We start from the raw sequence: 24,486 nt of genomic DNA on the forward strand, positions 1-24,486 counted from the left end.
ATTTTTTTAATGCTCTGTTTATTGTTTATCAGTGCCTTCGAAGGAGAATATACGCATCACAAAGATCCTGGAATATATAAATGTGTTGTGTGTGGAACTCCATTGTTCAGGTAAGTATGTTAAAAACTTTCGGATATGGAAATATCACAGATGGCAACAAAGTAGGTAATGCTCATTCACATTGGAGTCTTTATACTACCAAAAAAAAAAAAAAAGACTCCTTATGCTACTAAATTTTCTTATTTCTGTTTTCTCTCCACAAAACAAAAGTAAGTATTGACTTTCATGATAAATTACCAGTTGGTAGACTGGCTGACTTTGCACTGTTTGGATCTTTAAAATGCCCAACGTTAACTTGCTCATTGAAATGAACTGTGTTGCTTATCAGAGCTATGAAAGAGATTTTGGTGGGCATAGGAATGTTTATATATTTATTGATTTTTCTGTTAACAAGTGATGACCCTATATTTATTTATTGGGCCATAGTTAAAGTTCTTCACGTGCATTCTTCCGATTGAATAATATCCACCAAGTTGATTATTCATACTTCTGCAACGAAGTACAATACCTGTACTGAAAGTAGCGTGGGTATTATAACCAATAGTTATACATTTGTAAGCAAATTATGTAATACGAGTCTGACAGTGTTTGCATTGATCCACAATCCTTATTTTAGAGATCCCAATCGTTTACTATAAAACAAGCAATACATAGACTTTTTCACCAAAATAGTTGATTCAGACAGTATAGATTTCGGATCTTATTCAAGAAAGAAAAATCTTTGCCAGAATTTCTTTATCTAGGTATAGAAAATCTTAGAAGCTCTGTACTTCCCATGGGGATGCTGCTCTAGGGGAAACGAAAAGATAGAAACCTTAATTGAGAGTAAATGGCATTTATTTAAAGCAGAATTACAAATTTCTAAGGGGATATGAACAAACAAGAATCTGATACATGTAGCACGTAAAATACTTAATATCTCTTCATAAATGTTTCCCTTTTAAAACGCTAGCATTTACAGAATTTCCAGAAATAACAGGAAACAGTAGTTTCCTTGAAACTTTTTTTAGAAGTTTAAAACCTTTCTTAACTTGCATAAACCTTATTGCACATTAGTGTTGGTTGAGAATCTGTTCCGAATTCTTATGTATTTATTCTTTGTGTTAAAAAAACCAGCCCTTCAAATTGTCACCCATTTCCTCTCAGAAAACACACATCCTTCTATTTCAACACCTTTAACTTGTGTCATAATAGTTGATATAACACTTAAGATAGTTGCTGAGCCATGTTAAACTTGTTAATATCCCGAATGGTAAAAATTGGCCACATCGCCTTTGCCTTTTGTTTAAGATTCTCCATCTCTTTCCCCATCATGTGATTCAGTAAAGTAGTGGATCTAAGGAAAACTTACTGTTTTAAATAGGAAACAGAACCACTGTAAAGGAAGGATTTACCTCATGTGAGATTTTGAGTCACAAATAATCAAAAACAAGACCTTTATTTAAACATAGGTACTGGCGAGAGTCAGAGTGTTTCACATTTGATGTGATATATCTTGTTTTCTTTAGCATCCTTATAGGGGGAGCTTTTGTTGTCTCAGTTTCTAAGGAATAGGGTTTAATATTTTTATTCTGTTCCCCCCCCCACTCCACTTTTAAATTGTATGCTTCTCTGACACTGATGTGTCTGAGAGAGTGTGTGGTGGTCCACTTCTTTCTTTCTTTTTTTTTTTTTTTATTGGAGTTCGATTTGCCAACATATAGCATAACACCCAGTGCTCATCCCATCAAGTGCCCCCCTCAGTGCCCGTCACCCAGTCACCCCATCCTCCCGCCCACCTCCCCTTCCACTACCCCTTGTTCGTTTCCCAGAGTCAGGAGTCTCTCATGTTTTGTCACCCTCACTGATTTTTCCTACTCAGTTTCTCTCCTTTCCCCTTTATTCCCTTTCACTATTTTTTATATTCCCCGAATGAATGAGACCATATAATGTTTGTCCTTCTCCGATTGACTTCACTCAGCATAATACTCTCCAGGCCCATCCACATCGAAGCAAATGGTGGGTATTCATCTCTTCTGATGGCTGAGGAATATTCCATTGTATACATAGACCACATCTTCTTTATCCATTCATCTGTCGATGGACACCGAGGCTCCTTCCACAGTTTGGCTACTGTGGACATTGCAGCTATAAACATCGGGGGGCAGGTGTCTCTGTCTTTCATTGCATCTGTATCTTTGGGGTAAATCCCCAGCAGTGCAATTGTTGGGTCATAGGGGAGCTCTATGTTTAACTCTTTGAGGAACCTGCACACTGTTTTCCACCTCTTTCTTTCTATCTCCTCTATCATAATCCCCTTCTCCTTCTTCATAGAAGATGTCATGCCTTTCACCCATCCCAATTCTTACTATGATGTATTGTCCTGGGATAAAATCTCTAAGGCATCAAGCAAAATGACAGTTCAATAGTGCATTACTTCTGGAGGGGAAACCCATGAAAGCAAGGCCAAAGAAAATATTGAAAAATATCGAACTGGTAAAAAAATAATATTGAAATAGTATTTCATCTTGGTAAGACTCCATCTCCCTGCCTGCTGTCTTTTTATCTATCTCTCCATCTGTTGTCTGTTGTCTGTCCATCCATTTTGTACCATCTCCTTAAGTGAGAAGGTGTCATGAGGATATGTATCCACATATTTATTTAAAATTTAAAAACAGAAGTATTTTTTTCCTTTTTTGACAGTTTCATTTCCTTGCTAGATATGACAGAGAGGACCACTTTTGCAAATGAGGTTATATGGTGGACTTCTCCACTCATTAATGCTGTAAATATATAGCTCTAAGGTTTTGGCAAAAATGTATTTTAAGCATGTCATCTATTTGTAGAATACCAGAAAGTTCAATGATTTTTTTCAATTACTTGAATTTTGATAAAAAATTGTAGTGGTTACTTTAAAATATATAAGGGAATATGTATCAGTCGGCACATAATCTGGATACAGAAACCACACAGTAATATGAACAGGAAAGTAAAATTCAAAGAATTACGACCTATAACAGAGGATTGTGGTAATGAGGGATTGGCTAGTAGGGAGTAAATAGAAATTCTAAAGAGCATGGCAAATGTGAGAAGCAATCATGACCCCGAGGGCTGAGGTGGAGGCCGGGAAAAGCTCCCCGCCACGTCCACCCCCAGGGGCTGAGATCTGGGTCTTGCTGGAGAGGGCATGGCTGTACCTCCCCCAACAGCAGAGCAGTCATTGCGGTGTCATGACTGCAACTTTCTGGGAATCCGCCCTCCGGAATTTGCTGGAAGTCTACCCTCTGCAGTGCTGGGGAAAGATGCTTAGAGGGGGGCACGTCACTGTAGGCATTCCACTCCAGAAGTTCCTGAGTGGTGGGGTGGCGGGGACGGGGCGGAGGCTGCCTCCTGCCAGGTGCTGCGGATTCCTGGCACCCAGGGCAGCACCTGGTGCCAGGGACAGCGCCCGAGCGGTAGGAGCCTCTCCCCAGGGATCTGGTGCGCACTGCACAGGCCAGGTGCTGGGTGCTGGAGATGCCACCTGGGTGAGGGGCCGGGTGCTGGGTGCTGGAGATGCTGCCTGGGTGAGGGGCCGGGTGCTGGGTGCTGGAGACACTGTGTGTTAGGGGTCAGGTGCTGGGTGCTAGGACAGCCTGGGTGAGGGGCCGGGTGCTGGGTGCTGGAGACACTGTGTGTTAGGGGTCAGGTGCTGGGTGCTAGGACACTGTGTGTGTTAGGGGCCGGGTGCCACGTGCTGGAGACGCAGTCCCACTGCAGCAGCCGCCCCCTGCCACCTTGGAGGCCCCCGGCCTTGGGGGGAGCCGGCGCAGCGAGGGCCTGGGGGGAGGGAACCGCCGGAGCGGCTGCTGGAGGCCAGAGGCTCTGCAGGAGCCTGGTGAGGAAGCTTCGGGAACCAGGGCGGGCCTTTTGTCTGCGGCCCTCCTCCTGTGTCCCCTACTGACAAAATCAAGTATCATGTTGGCCACCTAAGGAAATGTGCAGCTCCAGCTCCAGGGAGGGCACAGCTCAGGGCCAGGGCCCGCGGTGCAGGTGTATTTGCCCCCCGACTCCTTTGGGTCTTCCGAGCCGGAGCCTGCGCCTCTCCCCGGCGCCCCCCACCCCGGGCTCACCGGTGGGGCACAGGGCTGGCGGCCAGGACCAGGCCCGCATGTGGCCCCGGGGCAGCAGCCAGGGGGAGGGGAGGGCTGGGCAGGGACGACAGGAGGAGGGACTGTGCAGAAACAGCGGTGGGGGGACCAGGTGAGACCGGAGATGCGGCCGGAGCGCTGAGGTAGAAGCACCTGGTCACCAGCGGTGAGGAGGGCTTTCTCCAGCTGCCTCTGCCACCATCCCCGTCTGTCACCGCCCGACAGCCCTGGGGGTGTGTGTGCAGGTGTGCGCAGGTGTGCCGGTGCGCAGGTGTGCAGGTGTGTGCGGGTGTGTAGGCATGCGGGCCTGGCGGCGCCTGTGCTCCTCTCCCCGACCGATGCCCCTGGAGCCGTGGCCCCGACAGGAGGCCACCTGGTGACTCAGTGCAGCCGGCCTGGTGCTCACCCCCCCACACACACCGGCGACAGGCGCCTGCCCCCCCCCCCACTGCCGAGAGCCCCCCGTGTCCTCACACTCACGAGCTCTGCATGCCCGGGTTGCTCTCAGATGGGGCGCTTCGGAGTGTCAGTCAGTAAATGACCTGACAGAGCCAAGGACGTTCTCTCCTCTGGTTGCTCGGACTTCTGAAAGTTCATAAAACGGACTGATTGCCCATCAGATAAACTAGAGAGCGCAGCGGCCAAATAGAGGAACTGAGGGGTATCTGGGACCACTTACGCTTTGCTCTGGCTCACCCTTTGCCCACTGTTGTGAAGCAAATACATTTGTGAATTCTTTCTCTTAAAGTGCTTATAGCCCCGTCGGAGTGGTAGGAACGATGGAATAAACAATGACAACATATGTAAAAATAAGGCCAGTGTCTCATCCGGATGATCCACATCCACATCCAGAGGATGTGCCTGTAAGAAATGCTTTCGTGTGTGGGGGCGCCCGGGGTGCTCAGTTGGTCAAGCGTCTGATCCTGATTTTAGCTCAAGATCTCAGGATCCTGAGGTCCATGCTGAGCAGGGAGCCTGCTTGAGATTCCCTCTCCCCCTCCTTCGAACCCCTCTCTCTCTCACCTCTGTGTGCTCTCTCTCTCTAAAAACAACAAACCAAAAAAAAAAAATTACTAAATATTTCTTTGTTGATCACATTCATGTCTGAAGTTTGCGGGATAGATTATGGAGGAATTTTCAATAAGTCAGTGGCATGATGAAAACGGGAAGTAGGCCGTAGCAGTGCACAAGGTAAGGTAGATGCTATTATTCATCCTTTCAATTAATTCTGCTTATATATTAAAAATAACAAGTATATGTTGAATCAATGTATGTGACTACTTTCTTTTTTTTTTAATTTTTTTATTGGAGTTCAATTTGCCAACATATAGCATAACATCCAGTGCTCATCCTGCCGCAGGGAATACGGGTGTGACAGCTTGAGTGGGAACCCTTTTTCCTTGTTAGCTGATAAACCTCAACATTATCCATGTGTAATCAACTAACAATTTTAAGACTTGGAAGAACCTCATAGGATAGTTTTTATTCTGTATGCATTAATTTATCCGGCCTCTCACTGAATTAATAGCTTATTTTGTACAGGGTCATAAATGATAATGATGATGATGATGATAATAATAAAACAAGAACTAACATTTACATAGCACTTACCCCATGCTACGCATGGTTGTCTGCACTTTATATAAATTTAAAAAATCTTCACAACAACGCATTTTACAGACAAACCGAGAGAGGATAAGGACTTTGAGAAGATCACACACCAGTATACAAATAGATTTAGAATAGTTACACTCGAACTTTTAGACAAGAAGAAAGGTAAAGAATGATAGGAAAACCCATTTTTAATATTTCGGTCACTCTGATCTGGTTACTTCCCTTGGCGTAACTGAGACACACACCCATGCACACACATACGCATCTCAGTAACTGTTCTTTGTCGCAGTAGTGAAGTTGACAATTGAAGACCTTTCCAATCAAGGGAGAGCTGAATCCAAGGTAAATAGATCCATCAAGGCAGGTCATCAGCAAGGACTCAGCTTCAGGCCGGTCACCCTTAGGGAAGTGCCTTGGAATCCTGACAGGCATGTGTAGCAGTACCCAGGAAGCCATCAGGCCAGTCAGCAGCTGCAAGGAGGGCGGCAGCTGGATTCACGGGCGGGATTCTGGTTATTGGCGGTAGAAGGCCATTTTCTTTTCACTTATGAACACCCTCATTACATTTTCTCAAGTAACTGTCGTCTAGATTTTCACCACTTTTTCTGAATTCTCTCTGTATGTTTTTTTCAAAGATTTTATTTATTTGTTTGAGAGAGAGAGCATGAGCAGGGAGAGGGACATAGGCAGAGGGAGAAGCAGGCTCCCCAGGGAGCCCGATGTGGGGCTCGATCCCAGGACCTGGGATCATGACCTGAGCCGAAGGCAGACGCTTCACTGACTGAGCCACCCAGGCGCCCTCTCTCTGTATATTTGTGAGAAGACTGAGACCAGCTGACGTGAGCTATCTTATCTTTTCCTTCCACCTTGGCATTTCTTTTTCTCCTCATTATCATCAACCAGAACAGGCACGGACCAAAAGCAACTGGTGGAGCCCACTGCATATCAGCTCGGACGTGCGGCCTCAGACTTACCACTATGGAAAGGGGCAAAATAAAACCAAACAGGTGTAACAACTAAGTGCAGGAGAAGGCCTAGCGCGTGGTGGATATCCAACGAATGTGAAATTCAGGCGGCCTGACCAAGAGTTGGGACCAGATCCTACTATCACAACAGCCTAAGCAACTCCTTATGACGTGAGAAAGCACAGGCTTTATTAGAGAGAGTCTGTGAACAGCAGATATTAGTGCCATGAGTCACTGCTCCAGCTGTGTTGCTACATTTCAAATGCAACTCTGCTGCAAAACTATTCACACACGCTACATTTCACATGAGCCTCCTGTGCAATTTTATTCTAGGCTACTAGAAAATTTAAGCCGTTTTTCAACTCTCTAAGAACATAAGCCCTTTCACTGAAGAAATTCCAGTTCAGTGCCACACACAATTTACTCAACTATGCTATTGTTTGCTAGTCCACTTACCATTAAAGAAGACTTTCAACATAAACTTTTCCCCTTCTCATACAGTGTTCTGAGCGCTCCCTGCACACACTTGCGTGTGTGTGTGTGTGTGTGTGTGTGTGTGTGTTGTTGTTGTTGTGAGTGGAGGAGAGGTAAATGGCGAGGGTAGTTTTACATTCTTACTCTATTCAACAAAGTGCATTTACCTTGAATTTGAATTGCGTTTCACCCCATTCTCAATCCTTAAAGTACAATTTCCAATACAATGAAACTTCTTGGAAAGGAACTAGATTTCTAAGTGGTGCCTTAAACTGGTGTTCTAGCTGAATAACTCGTATGTTATTTTGTAGAGAATATAAAATTGACTTCTCTCATCCCATTGGCCCTTCCTGTCTTGTCCCCACTATACGGTGAGTTACAGGAAAAATATCTCTAGCAGAGGGAGTTATTCTTCTATCTGTATCTCATCTGAAAGCTCAGGGCAAAATGACAGATTGAAAGAAGAGTACTTCCTGGAGCTACTGGCAAGATAGGGAGCAAAAAGCATGGCTAATGCCCGACTCATTAAACCACCAAGGGGAAAAAGGGGGAAGAAAGAAAAACATAAATACCATAAAAGCATAGCATAAGATAAAGAACAACTCTATTTGAGAAACCAGAAAACTATAGCAAGGCCTGATTCAAAGTTTAACAATATGCAAAGGTATTGAAACTGCATTTTTTGATTCAAAGAATGGAAGCCATGCCTACACATACAATCCCCAAAGAGCTAGAAGTGAATTATGGGTGTTATGTATAGATATCTGTGTTTTGCAGAGGAAAAGTGGGTGCAGGGCAATCTTGCCTTTCATTACCTAAATCACAATCCTAGTTCTTTAATTAATTTTCCAAATGTAGACAGAAATAGCATAGGTCCTTCTTCGTGAATTAGAATGGATGAGTTAGATTAAACTGGGAACTATAATGGGCAAAGTTTGGACTATGATTCACCTAAATGTATCCTGTTTGTATAAATATGAGTCAGAATATTAATATTTATTATTATAGTTCATAGATTTTGAAACCACTTAAGGACATCTTATGAAAAATTATGTGCAAGTTGTGGCGAGTACTTCTGAGGCAAGCCACAAAGCTACTCTTCCTGTAAATGAGTGATTCTTTCAAAACGTGGTCACTGATTCAATGACACTTGCATAAATTTTCATTCAGACTCACTGTGTCTTATCCATGGGTAAGTAACTCATCACATAACATTATCAAAGAAGAGCACAGAAGCCATCCAGAGTACCAAGTGGAAAGTGTTGTGGAGTTCCAGTGTGGACTTGCTGTAAAACCATAAGCACCTTCCTAAATGCTTCCGTCTTATTTTTCTCATCTGTAAAATGGTGAGAATAACATCAACCCTTTCCAACTCATAGCACTACTGTCACAGATGAAATAATTACACAAACATGCTATAAAAGATATAAAGATAGACATATAAAGTAAGGTTTGTAAGAACTGTGCAGCTTTAAATAAATTTACATGGTAAAGTATAAACAGCATGCAAATCTGAAGTTCTCAAAATTAAGTCCGCATATTTTGCTTTTGAATCTGACATTACCACATGTTTTATAATATAGTTTGACCTCGTGATCTGCATCCAAAATATTTTCAGTTTCTGTTGAATAAGTAAAAACAAATTTAGTCTAGACTCTAAATTCCCCAAATAATATGATTTTAGATGAGTAACTGAGAGTTTAGATACATCAGTTATTTGCAGGTCTCTCCTTAACAAGTCTATCAACTTCTTGAGAGAATTGGTCATGCCTTAGGAGTTTTGTAACCCCCATCTCCACCCAGTGCAGGGGCACAGGACTTTGCATATCCTTGGTACTCAACTGTTTGTTAGGTAAATGATTTAATTCCAGTAAGTCAAGAATAACAGCAGAGTCAAATGATTCTAGTTGATACTAGAATGGTAGAATGGAGGAAGTATAAATAAGCACTTGGTTATAGAGTCCCCTAATTATTACCTTCACCACACTTTGTGAAGTGTTTTCTGTAGACCACTCATGGAACTTGCACGGGATGCTTATTTCAATAGTAGCATTGCTTACAACTGGAAAGGCATACTTGTCCCAACTAAGGGACAGATGAAGATGTTTACAGCTGGGATTTTTACAAGGAAACATTAAAAGGAGCAAAAAAAAAAAAAAAAAAAAAAGTGACAGAAAGGGTCAGCTGCCCGAAGCTGTATAAAAAGAGAGGTTCATAGTCAAACATTTATATTATTAAATATAAGAAAGATTAAAAATAATTAAATAGTCAACTCAAAATGCTGGAAAAATAACAACATAAACAATAAAATAAACTAGGATAAAGTGCCCATCTTTTCCCTCTAGGAATTTGCCAGACATTCAGAAGCTGAGATACCAGCAGACCGGGATTTTTCAACCTCAGCCACTGTTGGCATTTGGCCTGGATATTTGTTGTAGGGGGTTGCCTTATACATCGTAGGATGTTCAGTAGCATTCCCGATCTCTACTCACTTGATGCCAGTAGCACACATCCCTCTCATTCCCCACCCCTTCCACCCCAACCCTCCAAGCTGACAAAGAAAAATTTCTCCAGATATTATAAAAAAAAAAAACAAACCCGGAGGGCAAAACCACTTCCATTTGAGAACTACTGATTTTGATAGCCAACCAAACAGTAAATCAATGTCTGATTTGTAGTGTTTGCTGATTTCTGTGATGTGTGTACTTCTACCATGGGTAGAAGTCAAGCTACAAATGTGACATCACTGAATATGGAGATGGAAAGAGATATGTAGTGACACTATTAGATAGTTTTTCTATAATGCATATACAATAGATGTTAATAACACAGACAACAGTTAAATTTAGTTAAAAAATTTAAAAGTGGTGAGTTTTGGAGTATTTCCTTTGCTTTTAATATAATTTACTTAATTGAAAGTTCATATAACTTCCTATTTTTAATAATGCCTGTACTTAGCAACCGACTTTTAGATTCCTGATATGTTAGCAATGTTTCTCTCTTGAGCTTCAGCACATCAATATATGGGTGCAAACCAAGGGTAGACTAAATTCATCAAAAAACGCAACCCAGACTCAAGTTAGCTCAGCCCCCAATTAGATGAAGGTAATCTTCCCTTTCCCCTCCACACTCTGCCTATCAGAAGATAGGATGAACTGTCTGTAAAAGAAGATTACATCATTCAGCATCCAGTGTTTCATACACAATGTCTGACATTCACAAAATTTACCAGGTATACTAAAGTAAAGGACCAAGGGAAATAAGCTGAAAAAAGAAACAGGTCTATAGATGGCCCAGATATCCAGATATTTAGGTCATCAGACTCAGATTTAAAAAAAAACTCTAATAAATATATTCAAGAAAATAGCTGATAAGATGGGGAATTTCACCAGAGAACTGGAATCTATTGTAAAGAATAAAATGGTTCTAGGGCTGAAAAGTACCATAATTGAAATATAAATATAAGAGATTAATTTAACAACATGTTGGATATAGAAGAAGGATTAGTAAACAGAAAAATATGTCAGTAGAGAATATTCAGGCTGAAGCTAGAGGGGTTAAAAAAATGAGAAGTCATTGAGAAGATAACACAAGAATTACAGTTTAAGGAAGAACATATATTAATCACAGAAAAGAAAGAAAAAAGTAATGGGAAGGAAACAATATTTGAAGGAGAATCGCCAAGAATGTTCCCAAACTGAGGGGGAAAAAAAAAAAGAAAGAAAACCAACAAACCCTCAAGTCACAGATTCAAAAAGTGCTATAAATCTGAAACAGGATGAATGTGAAGAAAACTGACTCTGGGCATATCACAGCAAATCTGATGAAAATCAAAGGTAAGGAGAAGATCTTAAAAACATTCAGATAAATTAACTTAAAAAATAAAAACAATTAGGGGGATCCCTGGGTGGCTCAGCGGTTTAGTGCCTGCCTTTGGCCCAGGGCGCGATCCCGGAGTCCCGGGATCGAGTCCCGAGTCGGGCTCTGGGCATGGAGCCTGCTTCTCCCTCTGCCTGTGTCTCTGCCTCTCTCTCCTCATTCTACGACTATCATGAATAAATAATAAAAAAAATTAAAAATAAATAAATAAAAACAATTAGAACTGTTAAATAAAACCAAGAGATTGATCTTCTAAAAGACCAATAAAGTTGACCATTTCTGTCAATTCTAATCGAGAAAGAAAGGAAGAAAGAAAAGAACATAGGTTCCAAACACTAGAAATGAGAATAGGATAAACCCAAAGATATGAAAAAAAATTAATGTAAGAAACTTATGTATAATTCTAACCTGATAAATTGAAGGTCTCTGTAGCTTTCTAAGGATAAAATAAGATAAAATTTGAATATAGAAGAGTTATAATATTTGAATTGATCAGTAATCCTAGAAGAAATTGGGAATTATTACAAACTGGCTTAGATTAATACAGAAAAAGTAGAAAATGTTATTCCTATGCTATTATAAACTGTTAACTGAAGAAAATAGATGAAAACTTATGAACTCCTTTGACAAATGTAAAATACTAAAAAACCAAAACCTGACAAATATATTCCAAGTAAAAACAACAGACTAATCTGAATTATGAAAATAGATGTAAGAATTTTAAATAAAATATTAGTAAAAGGAGTGTAGCAACATAATAAATGAGTAATATGCCCATGGCCAGATAAAGTTTATTTCAGGAATGTACAAATAGTTCAATACTAGGACATCTTGGGAAAAACTGATCATTTTAATTATGTCCACAAGAGGTTTTATGAAAATTTCAAGTACATTCTTTAATTAAAAAACAAAAAACCTCTTAGTGAAATAAAAACAGAGGTAAATACTGTGTTTCATCAAATCAAAGAAGCCATTGATGGGAGGATTTATTATTACTTCAAGTAACAGTAAGGAAAAAAACTGCCATATAGATTGTGCAATGCTACTTATTAATCATAGACACATCTAGGTTTCAGAGATGTTAATGTGTTAAATATAAAAAGGACTCAATAAAATCAACGAAATACTGTAAACGGTGTTGGGGCAACCAGCTAAATATTTAAAAAATAAATTTAGATCCCACACCCCTCAATATCTTATAACCCAAAATCTTATGCCCCAATAAAGTCTAGGTTAAATAAAAATTTAAAATATTGACAATAAGACCATACAAGTCTAGGGGAAAATGTAAGCTAAATTTGTATAACATTGGGGTGAGGTAAGCCTTTCTAAACAAGATTCCCAAGGCAGAAATCAAAAAGAAAAAAATATTTTAGGTTGGAATACGTAAATATTTTACATATCTATAGCTCAAAAACGTTTTTAAAAAACCTGGCAAACAAACTGGGAGAGATTTGCAACTCATGTGAGAGACAGAAGATTAATATTCAAAGCAACTGAGAAAGACAAACATTGGTAAATGAGTGGATGATATAAAACCTTCTACCTCTTAGAATAAAAAAAATGGAGTAAAGGAGGGATAGATAGTTTTTTACCTACCAAATTAGTGAACATTTGCAATGTCATCAAATTCAGTGTTGGTCGGGATCTGGGAAATTAACATTTTAAAATACTGCTGGGTGGAATGTAGTAACTTTGTGGACAGTAACTTTATGAATTATGTCAAAAGTCTTAGAATTCTGCATGCCATTAATCTAGCAAATACACTGTAGCAATTAGCAATCTATTCTAAAAATCATGTTCCTGCATTGAGATAAAGCTACAAGAATGTCTTTAATCACTCTTCTTTATGATAGCAAAGATTAATTTGAATATTCACCTAAATGAACTACCTGGTGAAAATACATAAGACATTTCAAATAGTATTGCAAAAGAATATTTAATGGTCCGGAAGGAAACTTAAAACAAATTTAAAAGTTTACAAAACAATACTTACATATGACTCCATATTTGTAAAATACAGATATCTACAAATACATGAACATAAAGCACTTTAGAAGGTTATATACCAGGTATTAATAGTAGTTATTTCTGGGTGGTTGGATTTAGGTCAATTTTTTTTTGGTCTGTCCTTTTTATTTGTTTTAAAGATGAACATGTATTTTTTGAGTAATAAGAAAAAAAAAAAGGAAAATATTTAATGTGATTTTACCTTTACTCGATGTGTTACAAACATTGAGCCATTTATTTTATTTATTTTAAGATCTTTTAAATTATTATTTTTGTAAGTAGACTTCACATCCAGCATGGGGCTTGAACTCACCACCCTGAGATCAAGAGTCGCATGTTCCTCTGACTGAGCCAGCCAGGCATCCCTGAACAATTTATTTTAAAAACTTACCTTAAAAACATTATCTTTCTACCCCTCAATTGATCTTTCCTCAGTGATAATTTAGAATGTAATTCCAAATTTATTTTTGACAGCCCAAATCCATCCTGTCCATCTCATTAATTTATTCACATCCTAAGTGATACTTTGTCCATTGCTTTCTCTTCTAAGTTGCTTCTTCTTCTTCTTCTTCTTCTTCTTCTTCTTCTTCTTCTTCTTCTTCTTCTTCTTCTTCTTTCTTCTTCTTCTTCTTCTTCTTCTTCTTCTTCTTCTTCTTCTTCTTCTTCCTTCTTCCTTCTTCCTTCTTTCTTCTTTCTTCTTTCTTCTTTCTTCTTCTTCTTTTTTTCTTCTTTCTTATCCCTAAGTAATAATGATGCTATCCCAGGAAAGTTGGGCACTGGGATCTTAAACATTGCTCAAAACTTTTGCATAGTGAGCTTCTCTTGGCCTACACTTCCTTTCAGGTTTTTTCCCCTCTTCATGACTTATCTTCCATCTTTCTGTAGGATCTCACCTGGTCTTATTCCCAGACACCTGGAGGTAACTGATAAAGGATGGGACGCCAATTTCAGAAGAGTTGTATTTATTTTAAACAGACTTGCTTTCTTAAACTGTTTGTCATGTTTGAATTAGGGATTAAAAAAAAAAAAGCAACCACTGATTGAGGACTTACCATGTACCAGGCATTATGCGAAGCACTTGAAAGAAAATTATCTCTTTTATCCTTCCTAACTTAAATAGAAAATCAAAGCTCATGAAGTGTCCAGTTCACTCCAAGTAACAGTGGCAGTAAGAGACGGAGCTAGGACACAAATTCAGGTCTGGCCATCCCTAGAGCCAGCACTCCTCAACTCCTATATTCTGTTATAATGCCTCCCTGTATTCTTGCTCATTATTCTTTTTTGCTGAGTAATTCACCATCTGGTAGCTATCACACTCTGGTGTTAATTGGCGCTAATTTTCTGATGATGGCCAAGTGACTATACTTGGACTTTTAAAGCAGAGCAAGCTATGATCAAAGCGTAAGACATGTGGGGTTAAAGTCACAACTTTCCCTACTTAACGGTGTGCGGCTTTAAATAAGCTACTTAACCTCCTGAGCCTCAATTTCCTCATTTGCAAGATGAGAATAATACCTGTGTCATGAGAACTTTTGCGAGGATTAAGTAAATAGTGTTGAAATGTTTTGTAAGTGGAAAAAAAAAACCACTGTAAATGTGAAGCATTGATACTAAAGCACTTTGAGGATTGGCCTACATTGCAGCTTTCAGAAATGAAGTTCGTTAGAGAACAGGAGGCGTGCCACTTATTTAGGGCAGAGATCGGAAGATCTGTTAATAAGTGATGCTTTAAACTTCTGGCAAGTTCGTCTGTTTGCTGGGTGATCACTGCCTAGTGGTTACGGGTTCGTGTTGACGACGGTGAGTAGTGATTTGCTGTGAGAGGTGGGATAGGAAGGAGACTGTGCTCGTCCAACATAAACCCATAGGTAATCGATAGTCCTGCTCTCTCACAGATTGGCCAGCCTACCTCTGGAGTGTTCTGTGGTTCAGGATCAGAGCCACACTTCAAAAGGCTTATAGACAAAATGGACCACATTCAGGGAAGAGCAATGGATGGTTAGGAATCTCAAAACCATGTCGCCCGAAAAGGGATGATGAGAGAAAGGAAGGGAACTGAGTGGGAAAAACCAGAGAGGGAGACAAGCCATGAGGGACTCCTAACTCTGGGAAACAAACTAAGGGTTGCGGAGGGGGATGGGGTGACTGGGTGACGGGCCCTGAGGAGGGCACCTGATGGGATGAGCAATGGGTGTTATACTATATGTTGGCAAATTGAATTTAAATTAAAAAAAAAAAAACCCAACCATGTCACTCGAACAGATGATGGAAGGGAACTGAAATGCTCAGTTCAAGGGGAGGAGAAAAGGCACGGAGCCCTTGTGATCTGCTTTAGCGGTTTGTAAATCTAGCTGTCCACGAGAATCACAAATTCCAAGCCTCTCCCTTGCCCCAAATTCTGATTTAGCAATACTATGGTGGGGCCCGGAGTCTTTTTTTTTTTTTTTTTAAACTTTCCCCTAATTCTTGTTCTTGGTTGCCATGAGTCTAGATGAACCTTAAGAAAGATTTGCCTTGGGCATCCCTGGTGGCTCAGCGGTTTAGCACCGCCTTCAGCCCAGGGCCTGATCCTGGAGACCCGGGGTCGAGTCCCACATCGGGCTCCCTGCATGGAGCCTGCTTCTCCCTCTGCCTGGGTCTCTGTCTCTCTCTTTCTGTGTCTCTCATGAATAAATAAATAAAATCTTAAAAAAAAAAGAGAAAGATTTGCTTTAGGGTGATGTCAATAGTCATATAAGGGAGGGAACAAACACTACAAACACTATAGACAGTAAGACTAAAAAGATTTCTCAACCCTCTGAATGTGAGATTGGTGAGAAAGTGGTTACTAAAGATTAATTTGCTGTTTTGAATATGGCTTGGGAAAAAAGGATGATTAATTTGACTTTGGAAGTCTGATAGATTCCAGGTTTTAACATAAAATTTCAGGTGCATCGATATTCCCCACAGCATGTTCCAGTGGACATTTGTTTGTTAAGAATAGTACTCCTGCAAAAAAAGTAAAAGAAAAAAAAAAAGAATAACACTCCTGAAAAAACCTAGTTCTATGATATGCTAGTATGTGTTCTATGAAAAAAGAAGAGAGTTCTGTGGACTGTAAATAAACAGGATTGCTTTCTGGGAAACACAGCGTTAAATCAAATGGTGGCTTCATCATAAAAATCCAGGAGTACGCAATTCACCAACGCTCGTTGTAGAGCTCTGGAGGTGGAGTGCTCTGTGTAGCATCTTCAAAAATGACCTCAGAATCTTAATTTAGGAATATTCTGTGCAGCTGATGTTACTGATGACACACGTTAGGAAATGCCACTGTGCTATATAAAGGCTAGAAATCATGGGATGAAGGAGGCTATGAAATGCCGCAGAGGCACAGAAGCGTAAGAACCCATCACTGGGTTTGACAATTGTGAGAGGACAATTTTGGTAGAAGTAGTAGTGAAAGTAAGAGTGTGAAGATTTTAGGATACAATCTCATGTTTTCCAACCACAAGCCGAAGTGGAGATAACTTAAAATATTTGAAATTGGAATAATCCCAGAAAACACAGTTGTTGTAGTTACATCATTATAGTTTAAGGTAGGAACGGTGAGGCTAAACCCCTTTATTACTGGAGGGAAAGCAAACTCAAGGCAAAATTTTATTTTATGTTCTTGATACATTGAAGAAAGGCGTAAAGAAGGATACAGTTAAGGTATTACAGGTGAGAGAAAGAGATTTAAAGACAGAGTAAGCCTGAGAACAGAAGATTAGGGGGACTTGGGTGGCTTAGTCATTTTTAAAAAATATTATTTATCTGACAGAGAGAGAGCGAAAGTGAGTGCTCTCAAGCAGGGGGTTGGGGCAGAAGGTGAGGGAGACTCCAGCTGAGCAGGAGCCCGGTGCAAGGCTAGATATGAGGCTGGATGTGGAACTGGATCCCAGGACCCTGGGATCATGACCTGAGCCCTAGGCAGCTCCTTAACCCACTGAGCCCCGCAGGCGCCCTGGCTCAGTCGGCCAAGCATCCGACTCTTGATTTTGGCTCAGGTCTTGATCCCATTGTCGTGAGATCGAGCCCCCATGTGGCGCTCTACGGTAGGTGTGGAGCCTGCTTAAGATTCTCTCCCTCTCCCTCTGCACTAACTCCCCCCCATCCCCCGCCCTGGGCCCCACCCCAGGTACACGGGCCCTCTCCCTCTAAACAGAAAAAAAGAAAAAAAAAAAGAGCAGAAGATTAATTTTTCTCCTTTTGGGAGATAGGCAAAAGAAAATTTTTTAGCCGTAATTGTCCACCTGTGAGGTGGATATTTAATATTCAATTTTTTGGAGTATCTAGATCTTCTTGCCTGTCCGTGTGACAGTATGCTTGCTGTTGAGTAGGAGTTCGGCAGCGGTTAGCGTCACTGTTCCAACGTCTTACTGTGTCACACTGCCAGCGAGTAGACAAAGGACGAGGAAATCCATTAAAGTCCAAGCAGATAACTGCATTTGCTGTATCATTACTGTATTTAATAATCACCAGTAGCTGGGTACAGCCCATGAATGCTTTGGCTCTCCGTACGTCACCTCCGTTATCTTGCATTGTGCTTGGAACCAACACACTTGTTCATTTGTGCCTCGATTTGGTTTTTCAGTGGTCGTTCTGGCTGCAGGTTTTCTGCCCTGAGGAGAGCTGGCTTTCTGCTGCTGGAGATTTGCACATTTTACTTCTATGTACTCACTTAAGTGTATAGTGTTAATGGCAGCTGCATGACTCATCGTCTGCATAAGCATAAATTAACTGCAGTGCCTCTGTGGTGCTCTTTGAGATCGCTCTGGAAGACCACCCAGAAGTGGAATTTACACAAACTGCAAAGGCCCATTCAACTTCAGAAACTGAGCAGCACTGACCCAATTACCCCCGCCCCTCGCCAGTAGGAACCAGCTACCCGTTTGCTTCTGATTGAGGTTCAAACTGTTGATCTTAAACTATAAAGGGCTTTATGGGCCGAATTACAGCTACTTTACACAAGACTTCTTCCTTCAAATCAAGTGCTTTGCACATAGTGAGCCCTCCATAAATGCTTTTGACTATGACTCCATGAGAGTTCACATCTTCCAGTGCACTTCTTTTCACGGTCTCCAGCTTTGAGCGAAGGTTTTCTGATATAGTCAATGTCTCTCACATCATCTTTACTTGGGGAGGCAATGCAGCGTAAGGTTCGTGATGAATCTTTTTAGGTGATTTGCTGCCGTAGTCTGAGTAATTCACAGAATCTAAGATTTTATCATTTGATTCATGTGAGCAGAGGCAAGAGCTCTAAAATCAGATTTTTTTTTAGTAAGTTCACCAAGAAAGTGGCAAGTGTATGACTTCTTTCTTTCTTTCTTTCTTTCTTTCTTTCTTTCTTTCTTTCTTTCTTTCTTTCTTTCTTTCTTCCTTCCTTCCTTCCTTCCTTCCTTCCTTCCTTCCTTCCTTCCTTCCTTCCTTCCTTTCTTTCTTTCTTTCTTTCTTTCTTTCTTTCTTCTTTCTTTCTTTTTTTTTTTGCCTGGGAACTGGGTCTTTTTAACAGATTTTTCAGTAGTTTGGTGCTTAGTTCAGTGCTTCCCACAAAGATGACTTTATAGTGGTGATGGGTAACAACTCGTGAATGTGGAAGCTTATACAAAGCAATGGGCAATTTTTTTACTTCCTTTTTGGGCAAAGAGTTACTTTGGAAACTACTACTATAAACAAATCGAAATTGTTAGAAATGTGAGATGCTTTGCTATTTTAAATAGAAGTTTTCTTTGGTGTAAAGGAATGCCATCCAAGTCAGTGGTTCGTGAGATCATCTGTATCATCTGGAGCACTTTAAAGTATAGATTTCCAAACTCTTTACTGTGAATTTTTTTGAAATCTTGATGTAATTCAGATAATCATACATCTTCCAGAATCATTGATTTGGGTCCAGGGAACTAATGATTTAGTACTTGTTTTTATTTCATAGTTAGGTCAACAAACATTCTATACCATCTCTTTCAAGGCAGTTATATACTTTTCTACTGGAAAGTAGGCTTTTAGTATTTTTATGATTAAAAAGAATTATAGTAATCTGAGATCTTGTGAGGGACCGTACAGCTTGAAGCTTTACTGATCCTACCAAGTCACAAGAATAAGTCAGGAATTAGCAACAAATCGAGGTGGCAAATGATTCAGAAGCAACCCACTCTTCCTTTGTTTTCCCCAAATACTAAATAAAGATACTAGTCATTATCTACCTGGTTTCTTGAGCAAAAATTCCAGGAGTCATCCCTGCTTATTCACTTTCCCTCACACTCCCTATTTATTTATTTATTTATTTTTATTTTTATTTTTTTTTTATTGGTGTTCAATTTACTAACATACAGAATAACACCCAGTGCCCGTCACCCATTCACTCCCACCCCCCGCCCTCCTCCCCTTCTACCACCCCTAGTTCGTTTCCCAGAGTTAGCAGTCTTTACGTTCTGTCTCCCTTTCTGATATTCCCCACACATTTCTTCTCCCTTCCCTTATATTCCCTTTCACTATTATTTATATTCCCCAAATGAATGAGAACATATAATGTTTGTCCTTCTCCGACTGACTTACTTCACTCAGCATAATACCCTCCAGTTCCATCCACGTTGAAGCAAATGGTGGGTATTTGTCATTTCTAATAGCTGAGTAATATTCCATTGTATACATAAACCACATCTTCTTTATCCATTCATCTTTCGTTGGACACCGAGGCACTCCCTATTTAATCTACTGACACATTTTGCACTGTGCACTTTCAAAATATATTCTGAATCTGAGTCCTCATTATATCCACTTCCTCACCATTATCTGTATCATCTTTCACCTGAACTACTGTGATGATCTTTCTGCTTTGGCTTTTTCTTTTCTTTTTTCTTTTTTCTTTTAAATTTTATTTATTTGTTCACGAGAGACACAGAGAGAGGCAAAGACACAGGCAGAGGGAGAAGTAGGCTCCATGCAGGGAGCCTGATGCAGGACTTGATCCTGGAACTCTGGGATCACGCCCTGAGCCAAAGACAGACAGACACTCAACTGCTGAGCCACCCAGGCATCCCTGGCTTCTTTTTTTTTCTTCCCAGATTTTATTTTTTGAAGAGTTTTAGGTTTGCAGAAAAATTGAAGAGATTGTGCAGAGAGATCCCGTATACTCTTTTACCATTTTCTCCTATTATTAATATCTTACATTTGTAGAGTATATTTGTTACAATTTATGAACTAATATTGATATCTTTTTATTAACTGAAGTCCATCCTTTATTCAGATTTCCTTAGTTTTTTTTTTTAAGATTTATGTATGTATGTATGTATGTATGTATGTATTTGAGAGAGTGTGTGCAAATGAGTGTGGAGGGGAGGAGCAGAAGGAGAGGGAGAGAGAATCTCAACCCGACTCCATGCTGAGTGCAGAGCCTGCAGATCTCCTCAGTTTTTACCTAAAGTCCCTTGTCTCTTCCAGGATCATATCCAGGGCATCACATTACATTTAGTCATCATGTTTCTTTAGGTTTCTCTTGATTGCGACAGTTTCTCAGACTTCCCTTATTTTTGATGACCTTTACAGTTTTGAGGAATATTGGTCAGGTATTTTGTGGGATGCCCCTCTATTGGGATTTGTCTGGTATTTTTCTCATGATTAGACTGAAGTAGTGGGTTTTGAGGTGGAAGATCACAGAGATAAAGTGCCATTTTAATCACATCACATCAAGGGTACGTACTATTGACATCACTTTCAACATTGACCTCGGTCACATGGCTGAGGTAGTGTGTATTAGGTTTCCCCACTGCAAAGTCACTCTGTTTTCCCCTGTCCATACTGTGCTCTTGGAAGGAAGTCACTATGCACAGCCCACACTTCAGGAGTGGGGAGTTATGTTCCTCATCCTGAGGGCAGGGTAGCTATATAAAAACTATTTGGAATTCTTCTGCAAAGGGAAATGTGTGTCTTTTCTCTCATTTATTTAATTAATCATTTATTTATATCAATATGGACTCATGGATATTTAGTTTATACCTTGGGTTATAATCCAGTACTACTTTATTTATTTTGTCATTCATATTGCTGCAGCTTTGGCTATTGGGAGCTCTTTCAGTTGGCTCCTGTATCCCTTTGACATATCCCCATCAACGTAGGGTTTATATTTGTTTTTGAGGCCTTCTTTGCTTTCTAGCACTACTTGATAATTCAGATGTATCTTGTGTATTTCCTGCCCCATTCTAGAATCAGCCATTTCTCCTGGTTCCTTTTATTAGAGAATGATGTTAAAAAACAAGATCTCGGGGTGCTTGGGTCGCTCAGTCGGTGAAGTCCGACTTTTGATTTCGGCTCAGGTCATGATCTCAGGGTCCTGAGATCAAGCCTCACATCAGGCTCCATGCTCAGCACAAAGTCTCCCTGTCCCTCTCCCCCTGTTCCTTACTCCTGCTCTCTTTCCCTCCCTCTCTTTCTCAAATAAATAAATAAATAAATAAATAAAATCTTAAAAGACAAACAAACAAACAAACAACAACAACAACAAAAACAAGACCTGGGTGCCAGGTGAGCTCTCTGTTTTGGTGGTTGTTCCACTGTAGTTCATTTTTCACAGAGCAGAGTGAAAATTTCATTTAAATCAGATTATAATTTGTTTTTATTTTTATTTATTTTTAAAATTTTAGAAAGATTTTATTTATTTATTCATGAGAGACACACAGAGAGAGGCAGAGACACAGGCAGAGGGAGAAGCAGGCTCCCTGCGGGGAGGCCCCTGTGGAACTTGATCCCAGGACCCTGGGGTCACGCCCTGAGCCCAAGGCAGATGTTCAACCACTGACCCACCCAGGTGTCCCTAAATCAGATTATAATTTGTTTTTTAAAAAACTCTGATGATTTATCTTTTAAAATCACAATTCCTTATAACGGCTTTTAAAGTTCAGATCTGGGAGTGCCTGGGTAGCTCAATCGGTTAAGAGTCTGACTCTTGGTTTCAACTTAGGTCATGATCTCAGGGGTGTGAGATGGAGCCCTGCATGGGCCTCTGGCTCAGTGGGGAGTCTGCTTGAGATTCTCTCTTTCTCTTTCTCTCTCTTCCTCTGCCCCTTCCCCCACTCTCGAGCACACACACTCTTTCAAATAAATCTTTTAAAATAAGTAAAGTTGAGATCTGCCCCATGTTTACCTTTCTGATTTTATCTGTTACCATTCTCTCTTTCACTCACTTCTTTCCAGATATATTGACCTTTATTTGCCCCTTCTTCTTTTCCCCTTCCTCCTTTCTGCCCCTTCCTATACCACCTCTTTCTTCTTCATGCCAATCTTGGGTTCTTGCATTTGTGCTTTCCTTTGAAATCTCTACTAAAGATTCTATTTTGTACCCACATGGAATGTGGTTTCCTTCTCATTCTTTTGATGTCAGCTAAAATGTCATATCCTCCTACAACGTACCTCTGACAATTTATTTAAAACAGGTCTCCAGTCTCCCGCCCCAGGAACTTTTTATTCTGTTACCCTCTAAATTTTATGATGGAAGGCTCTATCTGAAATTATCTTGTTTTTGTGGTTGTTTCCTCTCTGACTCTCTTTATCAGAGTGTAAGCTCCATGAGATCAGGAGCCTTCTGTGTCTTAGTCAGTGCTATATCCTAGAGCCTAGAACAGTAGCTTACATGGTCAGTGCTCAATTCATGTGTGTAATAATCGAATGGGAAAAGGAATTGACTTTCTTACCCATTTTGCCCTTGAAAGTTTACCTTAGGCTGAGTTTTAATTGTTCCAACTAGAAATGTAAAATTTTTAAGTGAAATATGAATGAATTTAAGATTCTCATGAAAATTAGCTCCTATATTAAATTTAATTATTGAATTGTATAATCAAAAAATTCTCAAGAAAAACTTATTCCTATAGCATTTTCCTGTGCTTCAACCATTATTCATTTTGTTCTTAAAAAATGAGGGATGTCTTGGTGGCTCAGTCAGTTAAGCATCTGCCTTTGGCTCAGGTCAAGCCCCACATCGGGCTCCTCAGTCAACGAGGAATCTGATTCTCCATCTCCTGCTCTTTCTCCCCTCACCCCCTGCTTGTGCTCTCTCTCTCTCTCTCTCTCTCTCAAATAAATACATAAAAGCTTTTTTAAAAAAAGAACTGGAGGTGTCTGGGTGGCTCAGTTGGTTGAACATTCGACTCGGTTTTGGCTCTGGGCATGATCTCACATCGTGAGATTGAGTCCTGCATTGGGCTCCACACTCACCGGCGAGTCTTCTTGAAATTCTCTCTTGCCTTCTGTTGCTCCTTTTGACTCAAATGCTCTTGCTCTTTCTCAAATAAGTAAATCTTTTTTTTTTTCAAATAAGTAAATCTTAAAAAACTGTATAGAGTAGCAGATATTATTGTCTTTGCAAATAAAAAAAACACAACTGATTTTTTTTAAGATCCAAATGACTTTTTTAGTGCCTTATAGAAACAGGAGTACACACATTTAAGACTGACATTTAGATCTTTTCTCCATGGTCTCTTAATTCTTAATTTATGCTTTTTCTCTTTTTTTTGTGTTGCTTCTTCTGTTCATGTATAGTGATATCTAGGAAAGGAAGGGCTTTGGATAAACATATTTTCTAGACAGCTAAAACATCTGTTTTAACCCTAAAATTATCACCTAATGATTTAAAAATTAAAACCCTGTCTAAATAATATTCTTCTGTGTCTTCCTAAATAGCGTAACTAAATTATTAATTTCATGACTTGCAGCAATCATTATTAATATTAAATATTATATTTAACACAGTCATTTAACTGTGTTATAAAACTGTGGCACAACGAGACCCTAATGAGGTACTTAGGGCTTTGCATATTATGCCTTTAAAGAGTTCCTATAAAATTCTGTAAAGTGTGGAGGCTGATATTCTTTTACCTTTCCATCTCCCATTGACATTCTCAGAGGCTCTTGAGATGCATGGAGCCTGCCTCTACACTCATCAACTCTGGATTGCCCTTCTTTGAGTTTCTTTTGTTGTTTCTGGTAGAACCTGCCATTTATTGTGCCACTAACCTGCTGGCCACAACTTCTATTGTTCTACTTCTGATTACAGCTTAGAGTAAGAAAGGAAAATTTCCAGGGCAAATAAGAAAACAAATATTATGTGTAAAACTGATGTAGGGCAATAAATTTTACCACCTCCCAGGTCGGCCTCCTCCCCCAGAGAGTACATGCCAGGTATGTACACAACACCAGGGTTGCAGGACCAGGCGAGGCCATCGGAAACATGCTCCCACAGCGGTATGACGAGACAAAGAGCCCATTGATCGGAGTCTTATGTGTGCTTACTGGTGGTCTCTGGTAATTTGCAGGAGCAGCTGTCCCGTGGTCAAAACGCAGGTAAAGCACTTTGGCCAAATATGGTTAAA

The 24,486-nt window shown here is 40.1% G+C and overlaps 1 protein-coding gene across 7 annotated transcripts in view; it reads left to right on the top strand.

The window, feature by feature from the left end:
• MSRB3 (methionine sulfoxide reductase B3) overlaps positions 1-24,486 on the top strand; it is a 178,419-nt gene that overhangs the window by 51,983 nt on the left and 101,950 nt on the right. For all 7 annotated transcript variants that reach the window (XM_072843137.1, XM_072843139.1, XM_072843140.1 and 4 more), the window contains one exon: positions 33-110. In XM_072843137.1, the coding sequence (XP_072699238.1) occupies positions 33-110 (78 nt within the window). The remainder of the gene's footprint in view (positions 1-32; positions 111-24,486) is intronic.

The sequence above is a fragment of the Canis lupus genome, chromosome 11, assembly GCF_048164855.1.
Source record: "Canis lupus baileyi chromosome 11, mCanLup2.hap1, whole genome shotgun sequence".
NCBI lineage: Eukaryota > Metazoa > Chordata > Mammalia > Carnivora > Canidae > Canis > Canis lupus.